This window comes from Panulirus ornatus, chromosome 15 (assembly GCF_036320965.1).
Source record: "Panulirus ornatus isolate Po-2019 chromosome 15, ASM3632096v1, whole genome shotgun sequence".
Taxonomy (NCBI): domain Eukaryota; kingdom Metazoa; phylum Arthropoda; class Malacostraca; order Decapoda; family Palinuridae; genus Panulirus; species Panulirus ornatus.
In genome coordinates this window covers 23,623,325-23,650,666 of record NC_092238.1, presented here as the reverse complement: position 1 = coordinate 23,650,666, position 27,342 = coordinate 23,623,325, and the positions used below count along the sequence as shown (strand labels likewise).

The 27,342-nt window shown below is 39.5% G+C and overlaps 1 protein-coding gene across 5 annotated transcripts in view; it reads right to left on the bottom strand.

Annotated features, from left to right (window-relative positions):
* alphaCOP (coatomer subunit alpha) overlaps positions 1 to 27,342 on the bottom strand; it is a 270,633-nt gene that overhangs the window by 95,759 nt on the left and 147,532 nt on the right. For 3 of the 5 annotated variants that reach the window (XM_071670568.1, XM_071670569.1, XM_071670570.1), the window contains exons 4-5: positions 23,228 to 23,308; positions 18,249 to 18,456 (exon numbers count right to left, since the gene is read on the bottom strand). In XM_071670568.1, the coding sequence (XP_071526669.1) occupies positions 18,249 to 18,456; positions 23,228 to 23,308 (289 nt within the window). The remainder of the gene's footprint in view (positions 1 to 18,248; positions 18,457 to 23,227; positions 23,309 to 27,342) is intronic. The other 2 variants (XM_071670571.1, XM_071670572.1) reach the window with 1 other exon arrangement.

The following is a 27,342-nucleotide window of genomic DNA, read 5'->3' as shown; positions in this document are numbered from 1 at the left end:
ATATCTGGGAGTGGATCTGGCAGCGGATGGAACCATGGAAGCGGAAGTGGATCATAGGGTGGGGGAGGGGGCGAAAATCCTGGGAGCCTTGAAGAATGTGTGGAAGTCGAGATCATTATCTCGGAAAGCAAAAATGGGTATGTTTGAAGGAATAGTGGTTCCAACAATGTTGTATGGTTGCGAGGCGTGGGCTATGGATAGAGTTATGCGCAGGAGGCTGGATGTGCTGGAAATGAGATGTTTGAGGACAATGTGTGGTGTGAGGTGGTTATATCGAGTAAGTAACGTAAGGGTAAGAGAGATGTGTGGAAATAAAAAGAGCGTGGTTGAGAGAGCAGAAGAGGGTGTTTTGAAATGGTTTGGGCACATGGAGAGAATGAGTGAGGAAAGATTGACCAAGAGGATATATGTGTCGATGGTGGAGGGAACGAGAAGTGGGTGACCAAATTGGAGGTGGAAAGATGGAGTGAAAAAGATTTTGTGTGATCGGGGCCTGAACATGCAGGAGGGTGAAAGGAGGGCACGGAATAGAGTGAATTGGATCGATGTGGTATACTGGGGTTGACGTGCTGTCAGTGGATTGAATCAGGGCATGTGAAGCGTCTGGGGTAAACCATGGAAAGTTCTGTGGGGCCTGGATGTGGAAAGGGAGCTGTGGTTTCGGGCATTATTGCATGACAGCTAGAGACTGAGTGTGAACGAATGGGGCCTTTGTTGTCTTTTCCTAGCGCTACCTCACACACATGAGGGGGGAGGGGGTTGTTATTCCATGTGTGGCGAGGTGGCGATGGGAATGAATAAAGGCAGACAGTGTGAATTGTGTGCATGTGTATATATGTATATGTCTGTGTGTGTATATATATGTGTACATTAAGATATATGGGTATGTATTTTTGCGTGTGGGGACGTGTATGTATATACATGTGTATGGGGGTGGGTTGGGCCATTTTTTTCGTCTGTTTCCTTGCGCTACCTCGCAAACACGGGAGACAGTGACAAAGCAAAATAATAATAAAAAAATATATGAAAGTACATATTCATACTTGCTTGCCTTCATCCATTTCTGGTGCTACCCTGCCACACAAGAAGTAGCATCTCTACCCCCTACTTCAGCGAGAGAGCTCCAGGAAAACAGACAAAAATGGCCACATTCGTTCACACTCAGTCTCTAGCTGTCATGTGTAAGGCACTGAAACCACAGCTCCCTATCCACATCCAGGCCCCACACACCTTTCCATGGCTTGCCCCAGACTTGTGAACTAATAGCAATTCACATAATCAGAAAATTTATTGTAAAAATTGGTGGGAGAATTAAAAGTGCTACATAATATATGAATGTTTGAATGTAGGGTAATTACAATCATTATATTCAACTTATCGTTGAAGGATAAAGAACACTGCATTTTTCAAATATTTCTTATGGAAAATCCTTTTCAGCAGGTTGCATGAATCAAAACCACAGGCATTTGTGGAAAACACTAATATAACCAAACTGACAAGCACTTTGGTTCGTTATACATTTTCCCTAGGTACATGTTCATGACAGTGTCCACGTTATGAAATTGTCCACATACCTAAACTCTCTTGGTCCTGAAGCTTATCAGCCACCAGGGTCCTTAAGGTCAAGTCATACCCATCATCCAAATAATCTTTAATACTTTCAGGTGTTCAAGGTAATTCTACAACCACATATATTCTCGCAATATATACGGCCCTGACTTCTTGTTAATTTTCAAGCATTATTCTATACTATATTCATTAAGCAGCCTATAGCAATATGCATTTTCTATACAATTCACATAATCATTTATACAACTTTATCCTACAGGAATATATAAACATATAATCATTTTTCTCTCTAAATCTATTGCGATATATCTGTTTTCTACTCGTATTTTTAACTTTTCCTGTACTACAATTTACCTTGACCAATCTATAACCTGCTAAACATTCTACATGGACATATCATCCAGAAAGACTCAACCATGCACTTGGCTGATGTTTCTACAGAATCATTAGACAGAATAATTTTGTCTTGATCACTGTTATGTTGATGTTTTCAAATTAAAGATGTGAAAATAAGTTCCCAATCCATAAAACACAAATACAGTTCATATGATCTGATAATATGACTTGCATCTTTTGCTCAATGTGGAATCAAGTAAAGACATTGTAATTTTAAGTAGAAGCACTCATGCATGAATATTGGCTCAATGCAACATCCATGCAACAATTAAATATGTTGCAGAAGTGTATCTGCATTCACTGTGTAAGTGCAACAAAGAAATTAGTTGCAAGCAAAGGCTTTGTTAGATGCGTGGGATAAATCATCTTACTATTCTGAAATGGAAAAAGCTGGACAGCCTAGTGACCTAGATGTTCCTTCGTGATAAAGCAAAGAAGTGCATTCAGTAAGACTGTGCTGCATGTTTAAAGTGCTACTGATTTCATTAACTTAATATATAGTTTCTTTCACCCACTGCCAATATTTAAAATCCCCTACAGCATTACCAAGTAAGTTTCCATTTATATTAATGTGAGGATATTGGGAAACTGTAAATACAGTAATTCCCTTTGCATAATGACACAAAAGTATAGTTGTTAGAAACTATGAAAATTCTGAGTAATGACCCCAGTGTCATCAAATTCCACTGTTTTTCGATGAGAATGTAGATACTGATGGATGAAGAAACAGGTGGGAATACAAATGTGGAAGATAAAACTGTGTGGACAGCTGAAGAGAATACACTATAGCATATACATATACCAACATCTTTTTCTTCTTTCTTTCATACTTGTTTGTCATTTCCAGTATTTGTAAGGTAGCACTGGGAACAGACAAAGAGAAGCCTCATTTGCTCATATCATTTCTCTAGCTGTCATGTGTAATGTACCAAAACCACAGCCCTCTATCCACACAACCAAGCACCAGGAGCCTTTCCATGATTTCCCCTGGCTGCTTCATATGTTCTGGTTCAGTCCACTGACAGCACATAGCTCCATGTATACCACATTGTTCCAGTTCACCTATCCTGTGTGTGCATGCCTTTCACCACCCTGCGTGTTCAGATCCTAAGCACTTAAAATTTTTTTCATTCCATCCTTTCATCTATTTGGTCTCCAGATTCTCATTTCCCCCTCCACATCTGGCACATAAATATCCTCCCTGTCAGGCTCTCCTCACTCATTCTCTCCATATGTCCAAACCATATCAGCACATCCTCTTCAGGTTTCTCAAACATGCTCTCTTTATTGCCACATTTCTCTCTTACCTTTGACATTACTTGTTCTATAAAACCACCTCACGCCGCATATCATTGTCAAACATCTCATTTCCCACACATCCACCCTTCACACATTCTCATCAATAGTCCATGCCTCACACACATACAACAGCATCACTGGGAATAGCATACCTTCACACATACCCATATTCATCCTCCCAGATACCTCTCTTTTTAACATTCCTCAATGCTCCTATATCCTTCATCCTCTCACCCACCCTAAGGATCACCTCAGTTTCCAATGGTGCTGTTTGGATGATAGGTGTGGACCTTAGACAAATAAAAAAAAAAATTATGTACAGAACTGAGTGAATGTGCTGGAAATGAAATGTCTGAGGACAATATGTGATGTCAGGAGGGTTGATCAAATAAGAAATAATATGGTAAGAGAGAGGTGTGGTAGTATGAAAAGATGAAGAGGTGTGCAAAAACTGTTTTGTCTTTTGGAGAGGATTAGTCAGGAAAAGACGACTCAAGAAGGTATACATGTCTGAAGTGGAGGGAAATCAAGGTGGATGTGGAAGGATGGAGTGAAAGATGCTTTGAAAGCTTGAAGCTTGAATGTGCAAGACATGCAAGGGGCAGAGCTAAATGTGGTACATGGAGGAAGACGTGCTATCAATGGACTGAACCAAGGCATGTGAAGTGGTTGGGAGAAACAAAGAAAAACATCACTGGAAGATGGTTGTTCATAGGGGCCTCTGGTCTCAGTGTTTTATACATGACAGCTAGATAAAGGATAAGAATGAATGAGGTAGTTTCTATATCTGTTCCTGGTACTACTGGGCTTACATGGGAAATGTCATATATGAAAAAAAAATCAATTTACAATTACCCCTGGATCCTTTCTAAGAAAAGAGTCCTGGTGTTACCAAAGATCTCTTTCCTGAGACTCCTGCAGCCCAAGGGTGTGCTGCTTCCAGTAGCAGGGAAATGTGGACTCCTTTGAAGTGATAAGTTCTCTGATGACACTGTACACAAACTGGCACTGCCTTGCCAAAGGTGACTTTTACTCACGGTGTAACCTCATGCAAGTGTAGTCTGGTAAAACTCCCTATACATTACAAACAGGTAATTACATTCACACACCAGGAGTCTTGTTTTTAAAAGAGATGGGTAAAAATAGTGTAGTAGGTTTGAAAAAACGAAAATCAAAGTTGTAAATGAGTAAGTATTTTGGAATGGTGCTCTGTGGGTATTGTAAGTGAAAAATTGAAGCTGTGAGTCAAGTCTTGCAAGGGGGAGAGAAAAAGAAAAAAAATATAACAAAGGTCTGGTAAATGGGATAATCTAAAAGAAGTGGGTGCAGAATGTTTGTAAGATGCAGTGCCTGCACCAACTTTGAGGTATAGATGTGAAAAATTTCCTGGGTCTGGCTAATTCAAAACAGAGACAGATACCGAATTACTTATGTAAAGATGGAATTTGGATACTATCTGCTGAGGCAACTAACTTATTTACAAATTATTTTCTCTGCAAGCAGGTGGCACTTCTTTACCTTACAGACAATTATACTGCAGTTAAAGCAACATATCATATTCATCATAAATCCTGAGAACTGCTCTTGGGAATTCTGATACGTGAACATATGGAAATGATAATGTAGCCAGAAGTTTGAAAACTATTTTGCATAAGCCACCCTCCCTTAAATGCAGTAGACATTGTAATGTATAGGGTTTATATCTGACAGTGATTCTGCAAGTCTAGGTAGTTCCCATTTGCCTAGTAGGGGACAACACTTTCTAGGAGTAAATTCCTCATTCATGTGGTCATTAATCCATATGTCAGTCTGTTAATAGATGATGTACAAAACTACATATGTGACTTTCTTTCATATTTAGCACAAGTATGAGGTATTCCTGGGAGGGAAGCTGCACATATAAAACTATCACTTAAATCAATCTAAAATACTAATCAACCAGCAATTTTTAAGGTTAATATTCATTTCAGCAGCCCATAACCTCATGATCAGCCACACTATGCTACTCTTAATCAAAGCAAACTCCATGCCAATATAATGCCCTACACATGTGTCATATGTCAGGTAAGTTCAAGCAACTATCTTAGCATGGCAATGGTGGTGATGGAAACTCTAGATAAAAACATGCATTACAGTAATTCACATTAGACCTTAATATTATAGACAGGTACCTCTGGCATTTCCTTTATCAGTTTCATGCATAAGCTGCCACTATACCTTACACAAAGTTAATCTATTAAAGCAAAGAAACAGAAATTTACAACATGCATCAACTACAAATACTGTATGGTGGTGGACTATTAAGAGGTAGTAGACTTCCAAGCAGGTGGACAGTATATATGCTACAGGAGAATATCAACTAAAATGTTCACCATTTTCTGAACTGTAAATACAACCATGCAATGCCCCTATAATACTTTTACTGTCCTTTTCCTGACAAAGATAGAAAACAAAACAATATCAACAATCTACTAAAGCAAAAGGATACTACATAAGCAGAATAAAACTGGTAAATGCATGGCAGTGGTAGCACTACTCACGCTGGTACCCAAGAGTGTTGTGTGAACCTGGGCTGGGGACTGAGAAGATGAATCCACTCTTATTTTGGCTGCAGGTAACATGAATTGATCAAGTTATGTTGTTGATGTTTTTGTTGTTGTTGTTACCAACCAAGAGCAAGACAATTTACCAACAAACACGTCACATTATGATGTGCCTGAGACAAGTCTTCCTTAAACCCTGGTTTTGTGACACACAATATCAAAATGAACATAATACATATTAGTGCCTATACTGCCTGAGAGGGTGCATTATAGTTACTGAAAAAATCTCACGACTTTAAAGCACATGAACCTAATAGTAAAACTTTGGAGTGTTAACCATTTTACAGATAAGAGAGAAAAGGAAATTTGTATACTTATAGCATTTACAGTACATGAAAATTAAAGAACTCACATGGGCAAGCCTTTACACATATAAATGAGGATTAAAAAGCCAACTTCTATAATATTCATCTGACTAATGAGTGGATGGAAAAAACTTGTGGGAGAAAGAGGAGAGAGGTTAGGTGGAAGAAAGTGACGAGGATAAGGAGCAAGTGCACAATACTGGTGGAGGAGGAGAGGAAGAGAGGAGGAACAAAAAGGAAAGATGATGATATGGAAGAGGAGGAGGATAAGGGTAAGAGGTAAATGATGGTTACCTACCTACAGGTACATATAACAAGATTTTGCTGTACGGCAGGACTACATGGAACACTCATCTCATATCTTGCTTGATTAACATCATCTTTTTGCCACTGTGCACATTGTACAATTATCAGTCTTGGGCTCATCTGGATATGTTGTAAAACATTTATCAGAGCCTCCTTTGAATGTTTCCACACCTAGTCTGTGAAGATTTCCTATCTTACCTGGTACTGTAGTACACTGAATAACCTCTCATTCCTTCTTGAGAGGTTCTAAGTTTGCTTTTTATGAATGTACTGGACAGCATCATCAGTGTTTTATTCATAATAAATGTTTCAATTTTCACCTAACTCATTTCTTGATCAGATATTGTTATTTTATCAATGTATTCTCCATACTTTAGCTTTACATTTACTCCAAAATCTTTAAGTCTTCATTCTTCATTCATTTCCATTCCTCTTTATCCTTCACAGGGTGTAAATGACTTACTTCTTTAGCTTTTTCTTCAATAAATTCCATTACATTCTCCTCTGCCCATTTGTTTGTCATGTTCAGTGCTTCCTAAACTTTGTCCTATTCTTTCCTTACCATCCTGCTGACTCTGACATCTATGAATCTCCTTATTATAAGTTCTTTTATATCATCAATCATACTGAGTAACATTAACATAAAGAGTACTGGGGCAAATACTGTTCCTGAGAAAACATCTTATCTATACAACATACTTCAATTTGCCACTAGCTTGAGTCTTTGGGCTGAAAAAAATTCCTTAATCCACTTTCCTATCTTTGCTTTTCTGTTCTATTTTCCAATTTTTTCCAGTAGGATCTTATAGCTTATTCTGTCAAACACTTAAGCAAAGTCAAGACAGACAGCTGCTATTTTCTTTCCTTGTGTCTTTGAATCAAATATTCATGCAGTGCAATTACATTTATGTAACATTATCAGATACAGATCCTTGTTAGCCTCATTAATGTGGTTGTCATTGACTGTTTCACTCTGTGCATCATACACATATTCATTAAAAATCTCATTTCAAAGTACAATAGTATTCAAACAGCAACAGCCAACTGAATCCTTTTGAGGCTGTCTGTGACACTGAGAGATGTCAGAAACTTATAGATTAGTATAGTGAAATGCAAACTTCAAAACTTGACCCATTTGCCCTATGCTGCAATGTTGTTTCACCTTCCCTCTTCTATAGGTATGAGTTTGGCTTTTACTTCTGAGAGGTGGCTGTTTGTGTGCCCCACCACTAGCTACACCATGCTATACTTGGCAAGCTGCTGCATCACATGACTGTTTTGTGGCAGTTGGCAACTCAAGGGAGGGATGTTTTGATGTTTCTTTCCCTATACCTCAAAGCATTGGAGCTCCCTACCATTTCATATCTTTTCCAATAACTATGACCCAACATTTTAAAAGACAGGTTTTCACTTCCTCCAAAATTCTTAAGTATTTTCTCTTGTCTGTTCTTCCTTTTCATTAACCTCTCTATATTCAAATTGGGGCCCAGCCTTCATGTGGACTTTTGTCAGTTACTGGAGCCTAAAAAAAAAAAAAAAAAAAAAAAAAAAAAAAAAAAAAAAAAAAAGAGAGAGAGAGAGAGAGAGAGAGAGAGAGAGAGAGAGAGAGAGAGAGAGAGGGGGGGGGGGGGGATGGGGGGTTAAAGATGTTTAAAATAATATCAGTCATAGACATGAAGCTAAATATTTATCACGCCTACCCATAAACATATCTGTGATAAGTGATTTAAACAGTTCTGTTGAAGTAAAAGTACATCGCCTCGTTCAAGTTAAAACATTTGCCGAAAATTGAATCGATCACTATGCATGGAATAAGATGAATCAAGGCTTCAGTAACAGCTTAGACTGAGATAATAAAAGCCTTTGATAATTTTGAATACCAAAGTCACCTTTTCACCATCTCCTTTCTCAGCTAAAATAAATTTAGTCTGCTCTCGCAGGATTTGTTACTCAGTCCAACAATCATACTGGTATCTCACCAATGGACTTTCTCTATCATGTTTGTCTTTTTTTAAGTAGGGTAACCATGGCTGAACACAAGTCAAAATGGCCCAACAAAACTTTCCATGGTTTATCCCAGATGCTTGACATGCCCCGGTTCAATCCATAGACAGCACACTGACTCCAGTATACCACATCATTCCAATTCACTCTATTTCTCGCACACCTTTCACCCTCCTGCATATTCAGGCCCCAATTGCTCAAAATCTTTTTCACTCCATCCTTCCAATTTAGTCTCCCACTTCTTGTTCCCTCCACCTCTGACACATATATCCTCTCTCTGTCAATCTTTCCTCACTCATTCTCTCCATGTGACTAAACCATTTCAATACACCCTCTTCTGCTCTCTCAACCACACTCTTTTTATTACCACATATCTCTTACCCTTTCATTACTTACTCGATCAAACCATCTCACACCACATATTGTCCTCAAACATCTCATTTCCAACGCATCCACTCTCCTCCGCACAACTCTACCTATAGCCCAGGCCTTGCAACCACATAACATAGTTGGAACCACTATTTCTTCAAACATACCCATTTTTTGCTTTCCGAGATAATGTTCTCGCCTTCCACGCATTCTTCAACGCTCCCAGAACCTTCGCCTCCTCCCCCATCCTCTGACTCTCTTCCGCTTCCATGGTTCCATCCGCTACCAAATCCACTCCCAGATATCTAAAACACTTCACTTCCTCCAGATAGGGTATATCTATGTATATCTAGCATAAATGAGAAAGCCTTGACTAAAACATTCATTTGCCTATGCTCTTTGAGCTAACATAAGAAAAAATATTCAACTTTATTTAAAGAAAACCCACCAAGAAAAGTTGTGGTGAGTGTTAGAGGAAGTGGTGGAATGGGATGTGGCTGAGTGAAAGATACTGGGAGGGAGAGGGAGAGGGAGATGGAAATAGGCCTATTTGTATTGGTCTTTGAATTATCTGATTTAGCAATTACCTGGAGGTGGAGAACTTTGTTTAGGCCTTTTAAAAATGTTATCCAAAGCAACAGTGCAGCACAGCTCTTTTTCTCTTATATATCTCTCTTTAGGTATGTAAAGCATCTATAAGCTTTTAAGAGTACACGAGAACATGTTCATTGTTTAGATCATTGTTACTAAAGAGGGCCAAAGATTTGTGTAAGTGGTCATCTAAGTGGTTGAACACTTTTGTTTACTTGGTGTTTGCATAGTGGCAGGTAGTGGGGAATGTTTCTTCTTCATTTCAAAGTTTTTCTGCCTTTAACTTAACCCTTTGATTACAATGTAAAATTTCAAGAGCAATCTCTAAAAGTACAATTTTCCATCACAGTGTGAAAGAGGGTGGTGAAAGTAAGTGAGCTTGTGTGAAGATCCATGAGAAATTGAGTGCAGATTGGCAAAAGGTGAGAGCTAATGGAGGGAGTGGGTGAGGAATGGGAGGTATGTAGGGAAACATTGATGGCATGTTGAAGAGATGCATATGGCATACAAAAGGTGGGAGGTGGGCAGATTAAAAAGGGTAGCAAGTGATGAGATGAATAAGTAAAGTTGCTAGTGAAAGAGGAAACATAGGTGTTAGGGCAGTACTTATAAGGAAGGCGTGCAAATGTTTGGAAGATGTATGAGAGAAAGTGGACTGCATTATGGGATGAGTTAAGGATATATTGGGTATTAGGACAAACAATGGGTAGTGTGAAATCCTTCTCTAGAGTAGCAAATGCATATCCACTTGATTCAGTAATACGCTTTCTTCATATCCATTAAAGCTGTACACACCTTACCTTTCACTCAATAATTTTCCACAATCATTCTCACCTCAAAAATCCACTTCACACATCCCCTGCTCTTCCTAATACTCTTTGCTCCTCGATTATTCTGCAAAAACTTTTCCTGGTACACTCAATAAACTTATTACGCTTGATCGCCATTTCCCATGTCAGCAAGGTAGCACCAGGAAACAGAAAAAAGAATGACCCATCCACTCATATACACACATATATATATATATATATATATATATATATATATATATATATACACATAAACACCCATACACATGCATATACACATCAACATATACATACACAGACATTTCAATATATACACATGTACACATTAAACTCGCTTGTCTTGAATCCATTCCTGGCATCACTCTGCTCCACAGGAAACAGCATCGTTACCCCCTGCTTCAGCAAGGTAGTGCTAGGAAAACAGACAAAAACAGCCACATTTGGTCACACTCAGTTTCTAGCTGTCATGTGTAATGCACTGAAACCACAGCTCCCTATCCACAAACAGGCCCCATAGACCTTTCCAAGGCTTACCCCAGATGTTTCACATGCCCTGGTTCGGTCTACTGACAGCACATCGTCCCTGGTATACCATGTCGTTCAAATTCACTCTCTTCCTTGCATACCTCTAACCCTCCTCTGTGTTCAGGACCCGATCACTCAAAATCAATTTCACTCCATCCTTCCACCTCCAATAGACTTATTCCCATAAAATTGCTATGTACATCTTTTCAGGCCCCGATCACTCAAAATCAATTTCATTCCATCCTTCCACCTCCAATAGACTTATTCCCATAAAATTGCTATGTACATCTTCAGCACCTTTTCTCTTGAATAAAGGAATAACAATAGCTTTCATCTAATCCTCTGGTACAACTTTCTGCTTCCATGCAAAAAGATATATCAAATGCATCTACTCTATCACACTTTCTCACCTACACTTCAACATTTCACCTGTATTCCCATCCACTGTAGGTGCCTTTTCTACCTTCCACCTTGTTAATGCCCTTTTTACCCCCCTTATCATAGGTCTCTGCACTGTATCCTTATCCTTCCATCCTCCATACCCATCCAAGTAACAACAGCTGCCTCACTTTTTTCCTCACTTTTATCTGTTCTGATTCAGCATCTCACCTTCCTTACTTTTTACATTTACATTACCACTCTTACCTTCACCTCTTTCCTTTTTTATCTCCTTCCAGAGCAATTTCTCATTTTCCTTACACGTCACCATACACTTATTACTCAACTTTCTTCCAATATCTTTGTCTACTTTTTCTTTGCTTTCCTCTAATCATCCTCCCATATACCTAAGTGCCTGGACTCCCAGTGACTGCTATCCCTAGGCAGCAGACATGCAGCACAAAAGGCAAGTGGTCTGACAGACAAGAGATTTTCTTTCAAAACTGTCAGTCAATAAATAGGACAGCAAAATTTTGAAAAGAACTTGAGGTAATTTTCTTGAGGTTATTGCAAGTAAAAGGCTAATTAATGACAAAATTCTTGCTCAAAGCCCAAAAGAAAAATTACCCAAAGGTTAAGGTTTACCTAGGAGTGGCTCCTCCCTCAGATATATTTGTTGAAAAAACTCAGGTAAAGATAAAGCATCCAATGGAAAACAGACCATGAGACATCAAAAGTCCCTCCTATGTATATACATAGCAATGACATCAGGTAGCACAAACTGGTATGGAGGGTATACTTTACAAAAAACACATTAGTCTCTCTTTAAATATCCTTAGCAAATAAGGCATCATACACAAGTCATGATTAAGAGCCTGGGCCGCTTGAGAAAAAAGAAGCCAAGTCACTGTATCTTTAACAATAAAGTAACAACACATGGTTCAGGATCTGGTGCCACTAACAGGTTTTCTCTGGATAGACACCCCCCCCGTAATCAGCCTCCTAGGATATCATCAGAAGGCTTATAAGATTATGGTACTAAAGAACCTAGGAGGTGTTTACTCACAGAATTACCAACAACTCAAGGGTAAGAGATCCCTAAAATACAGTGAAGTGTTCTTGGCTTCTCAGTTTACTGTGGTGAGGAATACCTGTTTTCTCTTGGCAAGGGGAATAATAAACGACCATGAAATTAGCAATACTGAAAGGTTTAACCAGCACATCATTGGTACACTAGTCTGGAGATAAGGACTTTTCAGCCTCAAAGATTATCTTTGTTTCCCTAACCACTGAATCATGGATACAGGATGACGATCAGAACAATCCTCAATATTACACAAGTGAGTTTCAGGCCTACTGTTTGGTGGCTACCATAAACAGTGTCAGTTCTGTGAAGATAAACTTACAGATGGGAGAGATAAGCTGCCTATGGAACAACCACTTCCAAAAGTTTTGTTAATGCATTGCTGGCTCACTAGCTAGGCCTGAAAAACTTCCAGTTTTGTGATGTCTTCATAGTTCAAATACTGTATTTATAATTCTTTGACAACTCACTATAAATAAGGAGGATCCTGGCCCATTCAGTCTTATGGCAGAAGCTGTCATTTAACCCCAGTGCATATGATCAAATCAGTGAACTCTAAGGAGCATGTGAACCTCAGACCATCAACTCCGATGGCAAGATGCCATGTCTGGGAAGGTCTCAAACGGACCAGAGGAGCACCTTGAACAATGAGCAAGAAACAAGAACAAATGGATGGAAGTTGAAGGGGATAAATGCAAGTGAATTCCCATAATACTATTAAGTGGTCACAGAGTTCTAAGACCAGCAAACAGGTGACATCAACCTGCTCATGGGGCCCATGACTAAGTGAAAGAAAATACCAAACTTCCTTAACTTCAAACTTGAACAACACTTATAATCTCCCTCACATGAAGTGACAATGTAAATGTCTATTCACCTATTTGCACATATCTCCACATAATCTCAAAACATACAGTATACATATGCTTACTTCTTAACTGAAATAAGTTTATTCTCATTCTGTTTTCCTCTGGAGTCACTCAACCATAAATGTGGGATACAAGTCTTTCACCTTAAAAGTAATTACCTTTTCACTCAGGTTTTTGTATCTGGACTGAGGACAGCAAATTGTTAGTACACACAAAAAAGTAAATTCAGCCGAGTTAACTACCCAAATAAGGTGATAACCTTATCATATTTCATTAAATTCACAAAAATTTTCAGCATGGATATAAGCCAAAAGAATGAAACTACTAAGAGCATGGAATACTCTCCATGTCAATAGGTCTGACCAGCCTCTAATGAGATGAACCATGCTAATCTGCTTATGGTATTTGTAGAAAGATACTTATGCATGATACAAGCTGTATAAAAGATTCAAGACAAAAATACTGTTCCTAATTCATGCTTTATTTTCTGCAATTTACCATGGCTCCCATACCTTCATCATATTCCTCTCATCAAACATCACTTTGCAAAAGCTTAACTACAGTGGTTGTCTGCAGTCCACAGATCATTTAAGTGAAAATTACTGGCCTTCTCAATTCATATCTACTGCGATGCAGACACAATCTCATGTAAATTGTTTATTTCACTTGTTGAGTCAAGCCTCATTCTCTTTAAAATGTAATCTTCATTCTTAAAATAAAAAGCTGACAATAATGATGCTTCTAATCAACACATAAACAAACATGCAGAATCTGCTGAACAATTCTCTGGGCAATGCTGCTATCTCCACCACACGTGCTAGGATGCAGTGTGACAAAGGCATTCAGAAAAGGTAATATATGTGCCATTCTGCTATATGAAATATAAACATATTAAGAGAAACCTGCTTTTCAAAATCTACACAAGTATGCAGTAACAACAGGATAGCAACAATCCTTGTTGGATATGACACTGTATATGTGAACACCATGCTTGTGCACTAATAATATCTACATACAGGTGCTTGCATTAGATCAACTAAATGAGGTGAAAGATTGCAAATACTTAATCCAATTCACTAATACTAATAATTCTTGCAGGGTCTTTTTTTCAATTATCAAAAATACAATTCCATTTTAATCTGCAATAAAGTTATAATTTTCAATCTCTGTCCAGTCCCTAATACAAACAAAGCATCATACATTACAGCTTAAAGATGCATGCGATCACCACCTACCATACAAGCTAATGAATGTTCACACAACAACATGTAAGATATTCCAGTTACTCCCCAAAATTTTCCCGGATATATGCCATTAGTACAAGCCAAAATCCAAGCAAATATACAAGTTTCTGATAGGGTAGGGAGAATGTTATCAGAGCAACTAGGTAGAGATTAAGATAGTATCGATATATTCCTAGAATGATGCAAATCTATCACAGATGTCGAAGATTCCAGCAAAAATCTTAAAAATTCTTATGGTACAGCGAATTTCTCATGTATTGCTACAACTAATTATGGTTGCTTAAGTATAGTGGGGGAGGAATGGGATGTATTTAGGGAATCAGTGATGGATTGCGCAAAAGATGCTTGTGGCATGAGAAGAGTGGGAGGTGGGCTGTTTAGAAAGGGTAGTGAGTGGTGGGATGAAGAAGTAAGAGTATTAGTGAAAGAGAAGAAAGAGGCATTTGGACGATTTTTGCAGGGAAAAAATGCAATTGAGTGGGAGAAGTATAAAAGAAAGAGACAGGAGGTCAAGAGAAAGGTGCAAGAGGTGAAAAAAGGGCAAATGAGAGTTGGGGTGAGAGACTATCAGTAAATTTTAGGGAGAATAAAAAGATGTTCTGGAAGGAGGTAAATAGGGTGCGTAAGACAAGGGAGCAAATGGGAACTTCAGTGAAGGGCGTAAATGGGGAGGTGATAACAAGTAGTGGTGATGTGAGAAGGAGATGGAATGAGTATTTTGAAGGTTTGTTGAATGTGTCTGATGACAGAGTGGCAGATATAGGGTGTTTTGGTCGAGGTGGTGTGCAAAGTGAGAGGGTTAGGGAAAATGGTTTGGTAAACAGAGAAGAGGTAGTAAAAGCTTTGCGGAAGATGAAAGCCGGCAAGGCAGCAGGTTTGGATGGTATTGCAGTGGAATTTATTAAAAAAGGGGGTGACTGTATTGTTGACTGGTTGGTAAGGTTATTTAATGTATGTATGACTCATGGTGAGGTGCCTGAGGATTGGCAGAATGCATGCATAGTGCCATTGTACAAAGGCAAAGGGGATAAGAGTGAGTGCTCAAATTACAGAGGTATAAGTTTGTTGAGTATTCCTGGTAAATTATATGGGAGGGTATTGATTGAGAGGGTGAAGGCATGTACAGAGCATCAGATTGGGGAAGAGCAGTGTGGTTTCAGAAGTGGTAGAGGATGTGTGGATCAGGTGTTTGCTTTGAAGAATGTATGTGAGAAATACTTAGAAAAGCAAATGGATTTGTATGTAGCATTTATGGATCTGGAGAAGGCATATGATAGAGTTGATAGAGATGCTCTGTGGAAGGTATTAAGAATATATGGTGTGGGAGGCAAGTTGTTAGAAGCAGTGAAAAGTTTTTATCGAGGATGTAAGGCATGTGTACGTGTAGGAAGAGAGGAAAGTGATTGGTTCTCAGTGAATGTAGGTTTGCGGCAGGGGTGTGTGATGTCTCCATGGTTGTTTAATTTGTTTATGGATGGGGTTGTTAGGGAGGTAAATGCAAGAGTCCTGGAAAGAGGGGCAAGTATGAAGTCTGTTGGGGATGAGAGAGCTTGGGAAGTGAGTCAGTTGTTGTTCGCTGATGATACAGCGCTGGTGGCTGATTCATGTGAGAAACTGCAGAAGCTGGTGACTGAGTTTGGTAAAGTGTGTGGAAGAAGAAAGTTAAGAGTAAATGTGAATAAGAGCAAGGTTATTAGGTACAGTAGGGTTGAGGGTCAAGTCAATTGGGAGGTGAGTTTGAATGGAGAAAAACTGGAGGAAGTGAAGTGTTTTAGATATCTGGGAGTGGATCTGGCAGCGGATGGAACCATGGAAGCGGAAGTGGATCATAGGGTGGGGGAGGGGGCGAAAATTTTGGGAGCCTTGAAAAATGTGTGGAAGTCGAGAACATTATCTCGGAAAGCAAAAATGGGTATGTTTGAAGGAATAGTGGTTCCAACAATGTTGTATGGTTGCAAGGCATGGGCTATGGATAGAGTTGTGCGCAGGAGGATGGATGTGCTGGAAATGAGATGTTTGAGGACAATGTGTGGTGTGAGGTGGTTTGATCGAGTAAGTAACGTAAGGGTAAGAGAGATGTGTGGAAATAAAAAGAGCGTGGTTGAGAGAGCAGAAGAGGGTGTTTTGAAATGGTTTGGGCACATGGAGAGAATGAGTGAGGAAAGATTGACCAAGAGGATATATGTGTCGGAGGTGGAGGGAACGAGGAGAAGAGGGAGACCAAATTGGAGGTGGAAAGATGGAGTGAAAAAGATTTTGTGTGATCGGGGCCTGAACATGCAGGAGGGTGAAAGGAGGGCAAGGAATAGAGTGAATTGGAGCGATGTGGTATACAGGGGTTGACGTGCTGTCAGTGGAGTGAATCAAGGCATGTGAAGCGTCTGGGGTAAACCATGGAAAGCTGTGTAGGTATGTATATTTGCGTGTGTGGACGTGTGTATGTACATGTGTATGGGGGGGGGGGTTGGGCCATTTCTTTCGTCTGTTTCCTTGCGCTACCTCGCAAACGCAGGAGACAGCGACAAAGTATTAAAAAAAAAAAAAAAAAAAAAAAAAAAAAAAAAAAAGTATAGCTTAGTTAAGAATTCAATTTTCAAATTCCCTGTGTAATAGAAAGATTTCTGCATTTAATATGCCTGGCCTTTAATCTAAATATGCCCTCCAGTATATCTTTTGCTCATTAAATGTGTTATGCCTACTTGTCACATTATGCTGAATAAAGGGCACAAGGCCACAGCGGCTGTGGAGATGCTTTACTAACCCTAAACAACACAGGCAAGACTTTGAACTCTTCTGATCATTCTAACCTGGTGCTGCCACTTCACTAGAGAAAGTGGTATCTTATCAGGCAAGGAGAACGGGTGGGTCTTTCTCACCTGGCAAGATGTTACCCCTCTAAATGGAATAACATCTTCTCAGGCAAGACGTTATCTAAGCTGTAGGTTCCAATAAATGGAAGACTTTATGTCCCTAACTCTCCCTGCCTGTCATGGTGAAAGACTCAAAGATAAAAGGAAATTACTCCAAAAAGGAAAATCAGTTTTACTGTACAGACCATCATGAGTAAGGGGTCTACACTTCTCAAATACTTCCAGCCTGGCAGGATACCAAAACAATGTGACACTGCATCATTCAAAACAAGAAGAGTCAGTTTTGCTCAGGGTCTTTACATAAAAAAATAAGGCTTTGGACCTGTGTCCTTTCCTACCACTCAGAATACCCTTAATCTTTCCTGTCTGGCAGGTAGCACCCCAATGTAGTGAATTATTAATCTGCTAGCTTTTATTAAGCCTAACAACAATACGAACACAAAATATCTTTAAGATATCTCCACAATAATAAAATTCATGAGAAATATTTATAATTACCAAAGGCATATTATTTACAACAGATATACTAGCAATCCCTGGTTAGGGGAAAAAATACTACTTATATATTTCCACTGCGTCTTAGAAAGCCACAAAGTAAGCACCAACAGGAGATGTAAATCCTCCCCTCCTGTATTATGACTTTTCAAACGGGAGTATACGAAAGACAGGCGAGGAATCTTCCTCAAAGGCTCAGTCCCTAAAACAACCTCATAAAAGCAGGACATGACAAGCTGGTAAAATAAATAGAACTCCATACCACAGGCATCAACAATCACTGTCTCATACAAGGGATTCAATTAAACCTTCAAAACTGTAAAACTTCTTCAAATAAGCACAATCAAGTAATACCAAAACAGCTACAAAACACTAGTTAAGTTCACTAACTAAAATAACAAGAATGAACATAAATAATCCATGTTAAATGACCATCTGAGCAATTGTGAAAGCCACAAGAGTTGAACCAAAGAAAGGAATAGCAGAACTGGATATTTCAGAACCCAAGGGTACCAGCTAAAGTGGTGCATACCTCCAGGCTTGCCAGGAATACCTGAGATGTCCCAAACTCGAACAGTCGAGTCCAGGGAAGCTGACACGATGAGGTCTTGGGTGGGGTGAAATCGGGCACACATAACATAGTGGTTGTGCCCAGTCAGGATGGAGACGCATGAACGGCTTTGCCAGTTCCATATGCGGATTGTCTGATCATCTGAGGCAGAGAGGATCCATGGATACTCCTGAAAAATAAACAAAAAATTAAACAAATTTTGAAAATATTTACAGAATGGGATAGTTGATGAGGGATGATGCCATGAGATTTTTGAAAAGGAAGGCTTTTGATTCAATTGTGGTTTATAAAGGACTGGAGGAAAAAACACCCCAAACATGTGAACAATAGTCCATGTTAGGGCAAATAAAACCTATGTAGAATTGATGCAACAGGCAACTGGTCATATGAAAAATTATCATAGCAAATATATCATAATGCGTGGACCAGACGTTTGCTTTGACATATTCGTGTGAGAAACACTTGGAGAAAGAGGGACTGTTTGTGACATTGTTGAACTTGGAGAAAGCATATAATAGAGTTGACAGAGATGCCTCAAGGAGGTTGCTAGAAATATATGGTGAGGTAGATAAGTTGCTATATGCAATGAAGGATTTTTATTTTGAGAGCAAGTGTGTGTGCGAGTAGGATGGAAAAAGGGTGAGCAACGTAAGGGGTGTGTGATGTCGCCATGATTGTTTAATATGTCCATGAACAAGTTGGTGAAGAACATGAATATGAGGGTCTTGGAGGGAGAGGTCGACCTATAATATGTTGGAGGTTGGGGGCCTGGGAAGCAAGTCAGTTGCTGATAGCAGATAACACGTCTCTCATTAGCATACTTGAGAGAAAAATCCAAAAGTTGGTGACCAAGTTAGGGAGTGTGTGTGAAAAGAGAAAGATGAGAGTTAATATGAATAAATGAAATAAGGTAATGAGGTGTAACAGGGTAGTAAGAAAGGATAGGATGAGTGTGAATTAGAAAAACCTGGATGAAGGCGAGTGTTCTAGGTACCTGGGAGTGGACATAACAGCGGATGGAACCATGGGAGCTGAAGTGAGCTGTAAGGTGGGCAAAGATCTCGAGTCCATTAAAGTGTGTGGGGAAGGAGAGCTCACTGTCAGTCATGGCATAGATTGGTACGTAAGAAGGTACAATAATTCTGAAAATGTACATTTGCAAGCCTTGGGCCCTGAATGCAAAAGAACAGAAGAGAGTTCATGCGTTTGAAATGAAGAGCCCAAGAACAACATTTGGTGTGAAGAGGTTTAATCAGCAAACGAATAACAGTATAAGGGCAAGGTGTGGTAGCATGAGGGCTGACCAGATGTGTGATGAAATGGTTTGGCTACAAGATGAGTGAAGAAACGCTGACAAAGAGTATCTACATGGAAGAAGAAAAGCCTACAAGTGACAGAGTATCTACATGGCAGAAGTGGAAGACACAAGAGGAAATGGAAGACCAAGTAGGAGATGGATGGGTGGGGTGAAAGAGGGTTGAGGTGTCAGGGACTGAACATTTAGGTAGATGAAAGGTATGCAGGGTATAAACCAAACTGGAGTGATGAGGTATATTGGAGGCAACATGCTATCTATGGGCTTAACCTCAGGATATGAAGCAGTTTGCAGAAAGCATGGAACTGGTCTATATGGGCTAGGCTGCAAATGGTAGGGTCTGTTTTCTGTAAATTATACATGAAACCCAATGAGTGTATGAAAGCAAATGAGACCAATGTTCCTCTGCTCCTGGTACTGCCTCACTAAGGCAAGAAATGGCGAACTAGTATAAAAATAAATATGGCATCAACAACTGTACTCTGCATTCATTTCTTCCCAATTTGTCTACAGGCCATATAGTAACTGGCTCAGGTTCACAAATCCTTTTCAACACCTCTTCTATTTCCAGTGAAATTTCATCAAATTCAGCTAGCTTCAATTTGGTGGTTTATATGTTACTATGTTTCATATGTTTATAGCTGAATTACTTGTAATCAATTTCACATTTTCTGCAATTCATCTTTTCTCATTTGTTTTCCTTTTCATTTCATACGGGCATGTACTGTTATTCAATCCGTTAAATTATAGCTCTATCAGCTCAGAAAGTTTCCAATCCCTCTATGTTTGCTTTACCTTTCATTTCTTTCTTTGGCCACATTTCCCTTGTATCTATTATGATTATACAGTTATTGTTACGTATTCACTGAATTCATATTTCAATTTGGAATGTGTTACAAATCTTTGTAAATTTGAGAACAAAATCTTCTAAGGATTTCTCTCTATTCTTTTTTCTTTAAATCTTTTAATCATTTGCCTCTTGTCTTTCACTTTTCCACTACTTAGTTCCATGAGAATCTCTTTCTTTACAGTCACCAACATAACATGGGAAATAACATGGAGTAATCATGGCCATCTCGGATGAAGAAAAAAAAAGTATATCAAAATGAATGAAGAAATGAATGAGAGTGTATCAGGTGTTTGTAGACCCAACTCTTAAAAATAAAAAGTATGTAAGAAAAAGAAATTATCATTACATTAATTCTAGTTTTCTTTATTATTATTATAATCATTATTATACTTTGTCGCTGTTTCCCCACATCAGCGAAGTAGCGCAAGGAAACAGACGAAAGTATGGCCCAACCCATCCACATATATACATAAACGCCCACACACGCACATATACATACCTATACATTTCAACGTATACATACATAAACATTTTTTTTTTTTTTTTGCTTTGTCGCTGTCTCCCGCGTTTGCGAGGTAGCGCAAGGAAACAGACGAAAGAAATGGCCCAACACACCCCCATACACATGTATATACATACGTCCACATACGCAAATATACATACCTACACAGCTTTCCATGGTTTACCCCAGACGCTTCACATGCCCTGATTCAACCCACTGACAGCACGTCAACCCCGGTATACCAAATCGATCCAATTCACTCTATTCCTTGCCCTCCTTTCACCCTCCTGCATGTTCAGGCCCCGATCACACAAAATCTTTTTCACTCATCTTTCCACCTCCAATTTTGTCTCCCACTTCTCCTCGTTCCCTCCACCTCCGACACATATATCCTTTTGGTCAATCTTTCCTCACTCATTCTCTCCATGTGCCCAAACCATTTCAATACACCATGCTCTTGTTCAATCCATTGACAGCACATTGACCCTGGTATACCACATCGTTCCAATTCACTCTATTCCTTGCACGCCTTTCACCCTCCTGCATGTTCAGGCCCCGATCGCTCAAAATGTTTTTCACTCCATCCTTCCACCTCCAATTTGGTCTCTCAATTCTCCTTGTTCCCACCACCTCTGACACATATACCCTCTTTGTCAATCTTTCCTCACTCATTCTCTCCATAAGACCAAACCATTTCAATATACCCTCTTCTGCTCTCTCAACCACACTCTTTTTATTACCACACATCTCTCGTACCCTTTCATTACTTACTCGATCAAACCACCTCACACCACATACTATCCTCAAACATTTCATTTCCAACACATCCACCTCCTTCACACAACCCTATCTATAGCCCATGCCTCGCAACCACATAACACTGCTGGAACCACTATTCCTTCAAACATGCCCATTTTTGCTCTCCGAGATAATGTTCTCATCTTACAAACATTTTTCAAAGCTCCCAGATCCTTCGCCCCCTCCCCCACCCTATGACTCACTTCTGCTTCCATGGTTCCATCCGCTGCCAAATCCAATCCCAGATATCTAAAACACTTCACTTCCTCCAGTTTTTCTCCATTCAAACTCACCTTCCAACTAACTTATCCCTCAAACCTAATAACCTTGCTCTTATTCACATTTACTCTCAACTTTCTTCTTTCACACACTTTACCAAACTCAGTCACCAACTTCTGCAGTTTCTCACCCGAATCAGCCACCAGCACTGTATCATCAGCGAACAACAACTGACTCCCTTCCCAAGCCCTTTCATCCACAAATGACTGCATACTTGCCCCTCTCTCCAAAACTCTTGCATTCACCTCCCTAACAACCCCATCCATAAACAAAGTAAACAACCATGGAGACTTCATGCACCCCAGCCACAAACTGACATTTACTGGGAACCAATCACTTTCCTCTCTTCCTACCTGTACACGTGCCTTACATCCTCGATAAAAACTTAATTCTAGTATCTTCATTAATATTTCTATTACATACAGCCTATACAATAATAATCATCTAACATGCCAAAAGACATGCATTGGACTGAATGAGCAGAGGAGCGGCGACATACTGTAAATCAGAAGACCAGGGAATGTGTAAGCAGGATCCATTCAAATGGTATAATAATTTGTGGGGCTGGGTTGTGGATAGCTGTCTCTGGTTTTGATATTTTGTACATGGCAGTGAGAGACTGAGTGAGCATAAACGAGGCCACTGTTCACAACAGCAGGAAAGCAATAAGGTATAAAGGAATCACTATAATTACTTTCATTACCATAACTATAATTTTCATCTTTAAATGCTTCTCATAAAATCATCAAAATAAAAGAAAGCTAAAAATATAAATATAAGAACCTAAAATACTTTCCCAGTGGAAAGACCTAAAGATTTTTTTCTATAGTGATCAACATGACATAGGCAAGACATGGCAATCAAAGCCATCTCAGGAGCAAAAAGAAAGTAAAATAACTCCTGAGATATTAAGATCTATGAATAAAGCCACATACCTGATAAAGTGTTCTAAAACAGAACTATGATAACATATAACATCACCTATGTGTCATTGACTCATAAACTCTGCATCCAATATAAGACTAAACATTTATCTCTGCTCTCTCAAAGTGCAAGATTTATAAACAAGGTTTTTGTTTTAACGAGTGGTTACAGTAAGAAGTCTTTGAAGGGGCTAATATATAGAATTACCAAGGCATGATAAGAAACAATGTAAATACATGGAAAGGAATAAAGCTAGGTATAAGACTTCTAACCTGATGAAATTCTGTCGTACGGATGTAATCCAGGTGGCCAAGCAACGTGAAGAGACATCGCCGCAGCTTGTAGTTCCACACCTGTCAATATAAAGAAGGTATATGATATATGGACATGTTTTAGAAGTTCTAGCAAAAAGAAAAAATTTACAATAAATCTAAAAATTATTCATTTGTATTGGGGGTTATTTCCTGTGTGCTGGGGTAGCAACGGGAATGGATAAAGGCAGCAAGTATGAATATATATAAGTGTATATATGTATGTGTCTGTGTATGTATATGTATGTATATGCTGATATGTATATGTATATGTGTGTGTATGTACAAAGGCAAAGGGGATAAGAGTGAGTGCTCAAATTACAGAGGTATAAGTTTGTTGAGTATTCCTGGTAAATTATATGGGAGGGTATTGATTGAGAGGGTGAAGGCATGTACAGAGCATCAGATTGGGGAAGAGCAGTGTGGTTTCAGAAGTGGTAGAGGATGTGTGGATCAGGTGTTTGCTTTGAAGAATGTATGTGAGAAATACTTAGAAAAGCAAATGGATTTGTATGTAGCATTTATGGATCTGGAGAAGGCATATGATAGAGTTGATAGAGATGCTCTGTGGAAGGTATTAAGAATATATGGTGTGGGAGGAAAGTTGTTAGAAGCAGTGAAAAGTTTTTATCGAGGATGTAAGGCATGTGTACGTGTAGGAAGAGAGGAAAGTGATTGGTTCTCAGTGAATGTAGGTTTGCGGCAGGGGTGTGTGATGTCTCCATGGTTGTTTAATTTGTTTATGGATGGGGTTGTTAGGGAGGTGAATGCAAGAGTTTTGGAAAGAGGGGCAAGTATGAAGTCTGTTGGGGATGACAGAGCTTGGGAAGTGAGTCAGTAGTTGTTCGCTGATGATACAGCGCTGGTGGCTGATTCATGTGAGAAACTGCAGAAGCTGGTGACTGAGTTTGGTAAAGTGTGTGGAAGAAGAAAGTTAAGAGTAAATGTGAATAAGAGCAAGGTTATTAGGTACAGTAGGGTTGAGGGTCAAGTCAATTGGGAGGTGAGTTTGAATGGAGAAAAACTGGAAGAAGTGAAGTGTTTTAGATATCTGGGAGTGGATCTGGCAGCGGATGGAACCATGGAAGCGGAAGTGGATCATAGGGTGGGGGAGGGGGCGAAAATTCTGGGGGCCTTGAAGAATGTGTGGAAGTCGAGAACATTATCTCGGAAAGCAAAAATGGGTATGTTTGAAGGAATAGTGGTTCCAACAATGTTGTATGGTTGCGAGGCGTGGGCTATGGATAGAGTTGTGCGCAGGAGGATGGATGTGCTGGAAATGAGATGTTTGAGGACAATGTGTGGTGTGAGGTGGTTTGATCGAGTGAGTAACGTAAGGGTAAGAGAGATGTGTGGAAATAAAAAGAGCGTGGTTGAGAGAGCAGAAGAGGGTGTTTTGAAGTGGTTTGGGCACATGGAGAGGATGAGTGAGGAAAGATTGACCAAGAGGATATATGTGTCGGAGGTGGAGGGAGCAAGGAGAAGAGGGAGACCAAATGGGAGGTGGAAAGATGGAGTGAAAAAGATTTTGTGTGATCGGGGCCTGAACATGCAGGAGGGTGAAAGGAGGGCAAGGAATAGAGTGAATTGGAGCGATGTGGTATACCGGGGTTGACGTGCTGTCAGTGGATTGAATCAAGGCATGTGAAGCGTCTGGGGTAAACCATGGAAAGCTGTGTAGGTATGTATATTTGCGTGTGTGGACGTATGTATATACATGTGTATGGGGGGGGTTGGGCCATTTCTTTCGTTTGTTTCCTTGCGCTACCTCGCAAACGCGGGAGACAGCGACGAAGTATAAAAAAAAAAAAAAAAAAAAAAAAAAAAAGAGCATTTATGTATACATACATATGTGTATATGAGTGGTTAGACCATTCTTCACCTGTTTCCTTGCGCTACCTTGCTGATGCAGGAAACAGCAGTTAAGTATAAAAATAATAATATAAAAAAATCAACAGTTAAAAAATCATAAAATTCCTTTGTTACCAACTGTATTTATGGCAAGTGATTTAAAACTCCCTATGCCTCATAATAATCTTGCATTTTCATAATTCAATCTGCCTACCTATACATCTATAACAACTCTGTTCCTATTCATATGGCATGGATGAAGAATAAACTGCCTCTAATGTGACTCATATATACTTAACCCCTGGACTACAACATGCCAGTACACTGGTTTGCTCAACAGCCTACAACATGGTAGAAGACAGGCAAAGATTTTGGCAGCAATATCTTAAATTCCTAGCTGATGTCTGATTCCATATTTTATCCACAGGTGTCACTTGCAACCTAACAACACAGCTAGAGATAATATCATACATCACAACCACCCATAAAATGTCAGAAAGAGTCATTGGATCATCAAAGGTACATGCTATATTCATAGGGCAGATTTGTCAATTTCATAATAAAAAAACAAAATTTTTCTCAATTCAGATTCTATATTTTCAATGACAAAAAGGTATTTCATTCAGATGTTCAGGTAAATAATGTTCTGTATATAAAGACCAAGAATGATATATTTCTATCATACTTGATCACTGTTTCCCGCATTAGCACCTGGTAACAGACAAAGAATGATACATACAAGGTTATTAGCTAAGTTTAGCAGGGTTAAGGGACAAGATAGGTGGGATTCAAATATGAATGGGGAAAAACTTGAGGAAGGGGAGTATTTCAGATATCTGGGAGTGGACTTAGCAGCATATGGAACCCTGGAAGCTGAAGTGAGTCACATGGTGGGGGAGGGGGTGAAGGTTCTGGGAGCAATGAAGAATGTGGGGAAAGAAAACGTTATCTCAGAGAGCAAAAATGGGTATGTTTGAGGGAACAGTAGTGTTGGACCAACAATAGTATCATAGGGTTGGACGGAGGAGGGTGCATGTGTTAGAAATGAAATGTTTGAGGATAATATGTGGTGTGAGGTTACTTGATGGAGTAAGTAATGAAAGGGCAAACAGATGTGTGGCAATAAAAAGTGTGGTTGAGAGAGCAGGAGAGGGTGTGTTGAAATGGTTTGGACATATAGAGAGAACAAGTGAGAAAAGATTTACCAAGAGGATATATGTGTATAGGTGGAGGGAACTAGAAACGAGAAACCAAATTGGAGGTGGAAGTATGGAGGGAGAAAGATTAAGCAATCAAGGCCTACATACAGGAGGGTGAAAGGTGTGCTCAGAATAGAGTGAAGTGGAACGATGTGGAATACCAGGGTGGACATGCTGTCAATGGACTGAACCATGCATGTGAAACATCTGGGGGTAAACCATGGAAAGGTCTGTTGGGTCTGGATGTGGATGGCGAGCTGTGGTTTCGGTGCATTATGCACGACAGCTAGAGATGGAGTGTGAACAATTGTGGCCTTTTTTGCCTGTTTTCCTGGTGCTACCTCAATGAAGTGGGGGTAGCAATACTGTTTCTGTGGGGCAGGGTGGTGCTGGGAATGGATTGAAGGCAAGTATAAATATGTACATGTGTGTATATGTATAGGTCTGTGCATGTGTATGCATATATGCATATGTTGATATGTATGTGTATGTATGTGTATGGGCATATATGTATATATATGTGCACATGAGGGGATGGGTCATTCATCTGTTTCCTGGTGCTACATTGCTGACGCAGTAAACGGCAATCAAGTATACTAAATATAATGAATAATATACACACACACATACATAGACATATATATCCATACACAAATACACATATGTACATATCCATGCTTGCTCACCTTCATCCAATCCTAACACCAACTCACCCCACAGGAAACAGCGAGGTAACACCAGGAAACAGACAAAGAAAGGTCACATCCATGCACGATCATTCTCTAGCTGTCGTGTGTAATGCATCACAACCACAGCTCCCTATCCACATCCTGGCCCCAGGAACTTTCCATGGCTCACCCCAGACATTTCACATGCCCTGGTTCAGTCCACTAACAGAACATCAACCCCAGTATACCACATCGTTCTAATTCACTCTATTCTGAGCAAACCTTTCACCCTTCAGTATATTCAGGTCCCAAATGCTCAAAATCTTTTTCACTCCATCCTTCCACATCCAATTTGGTC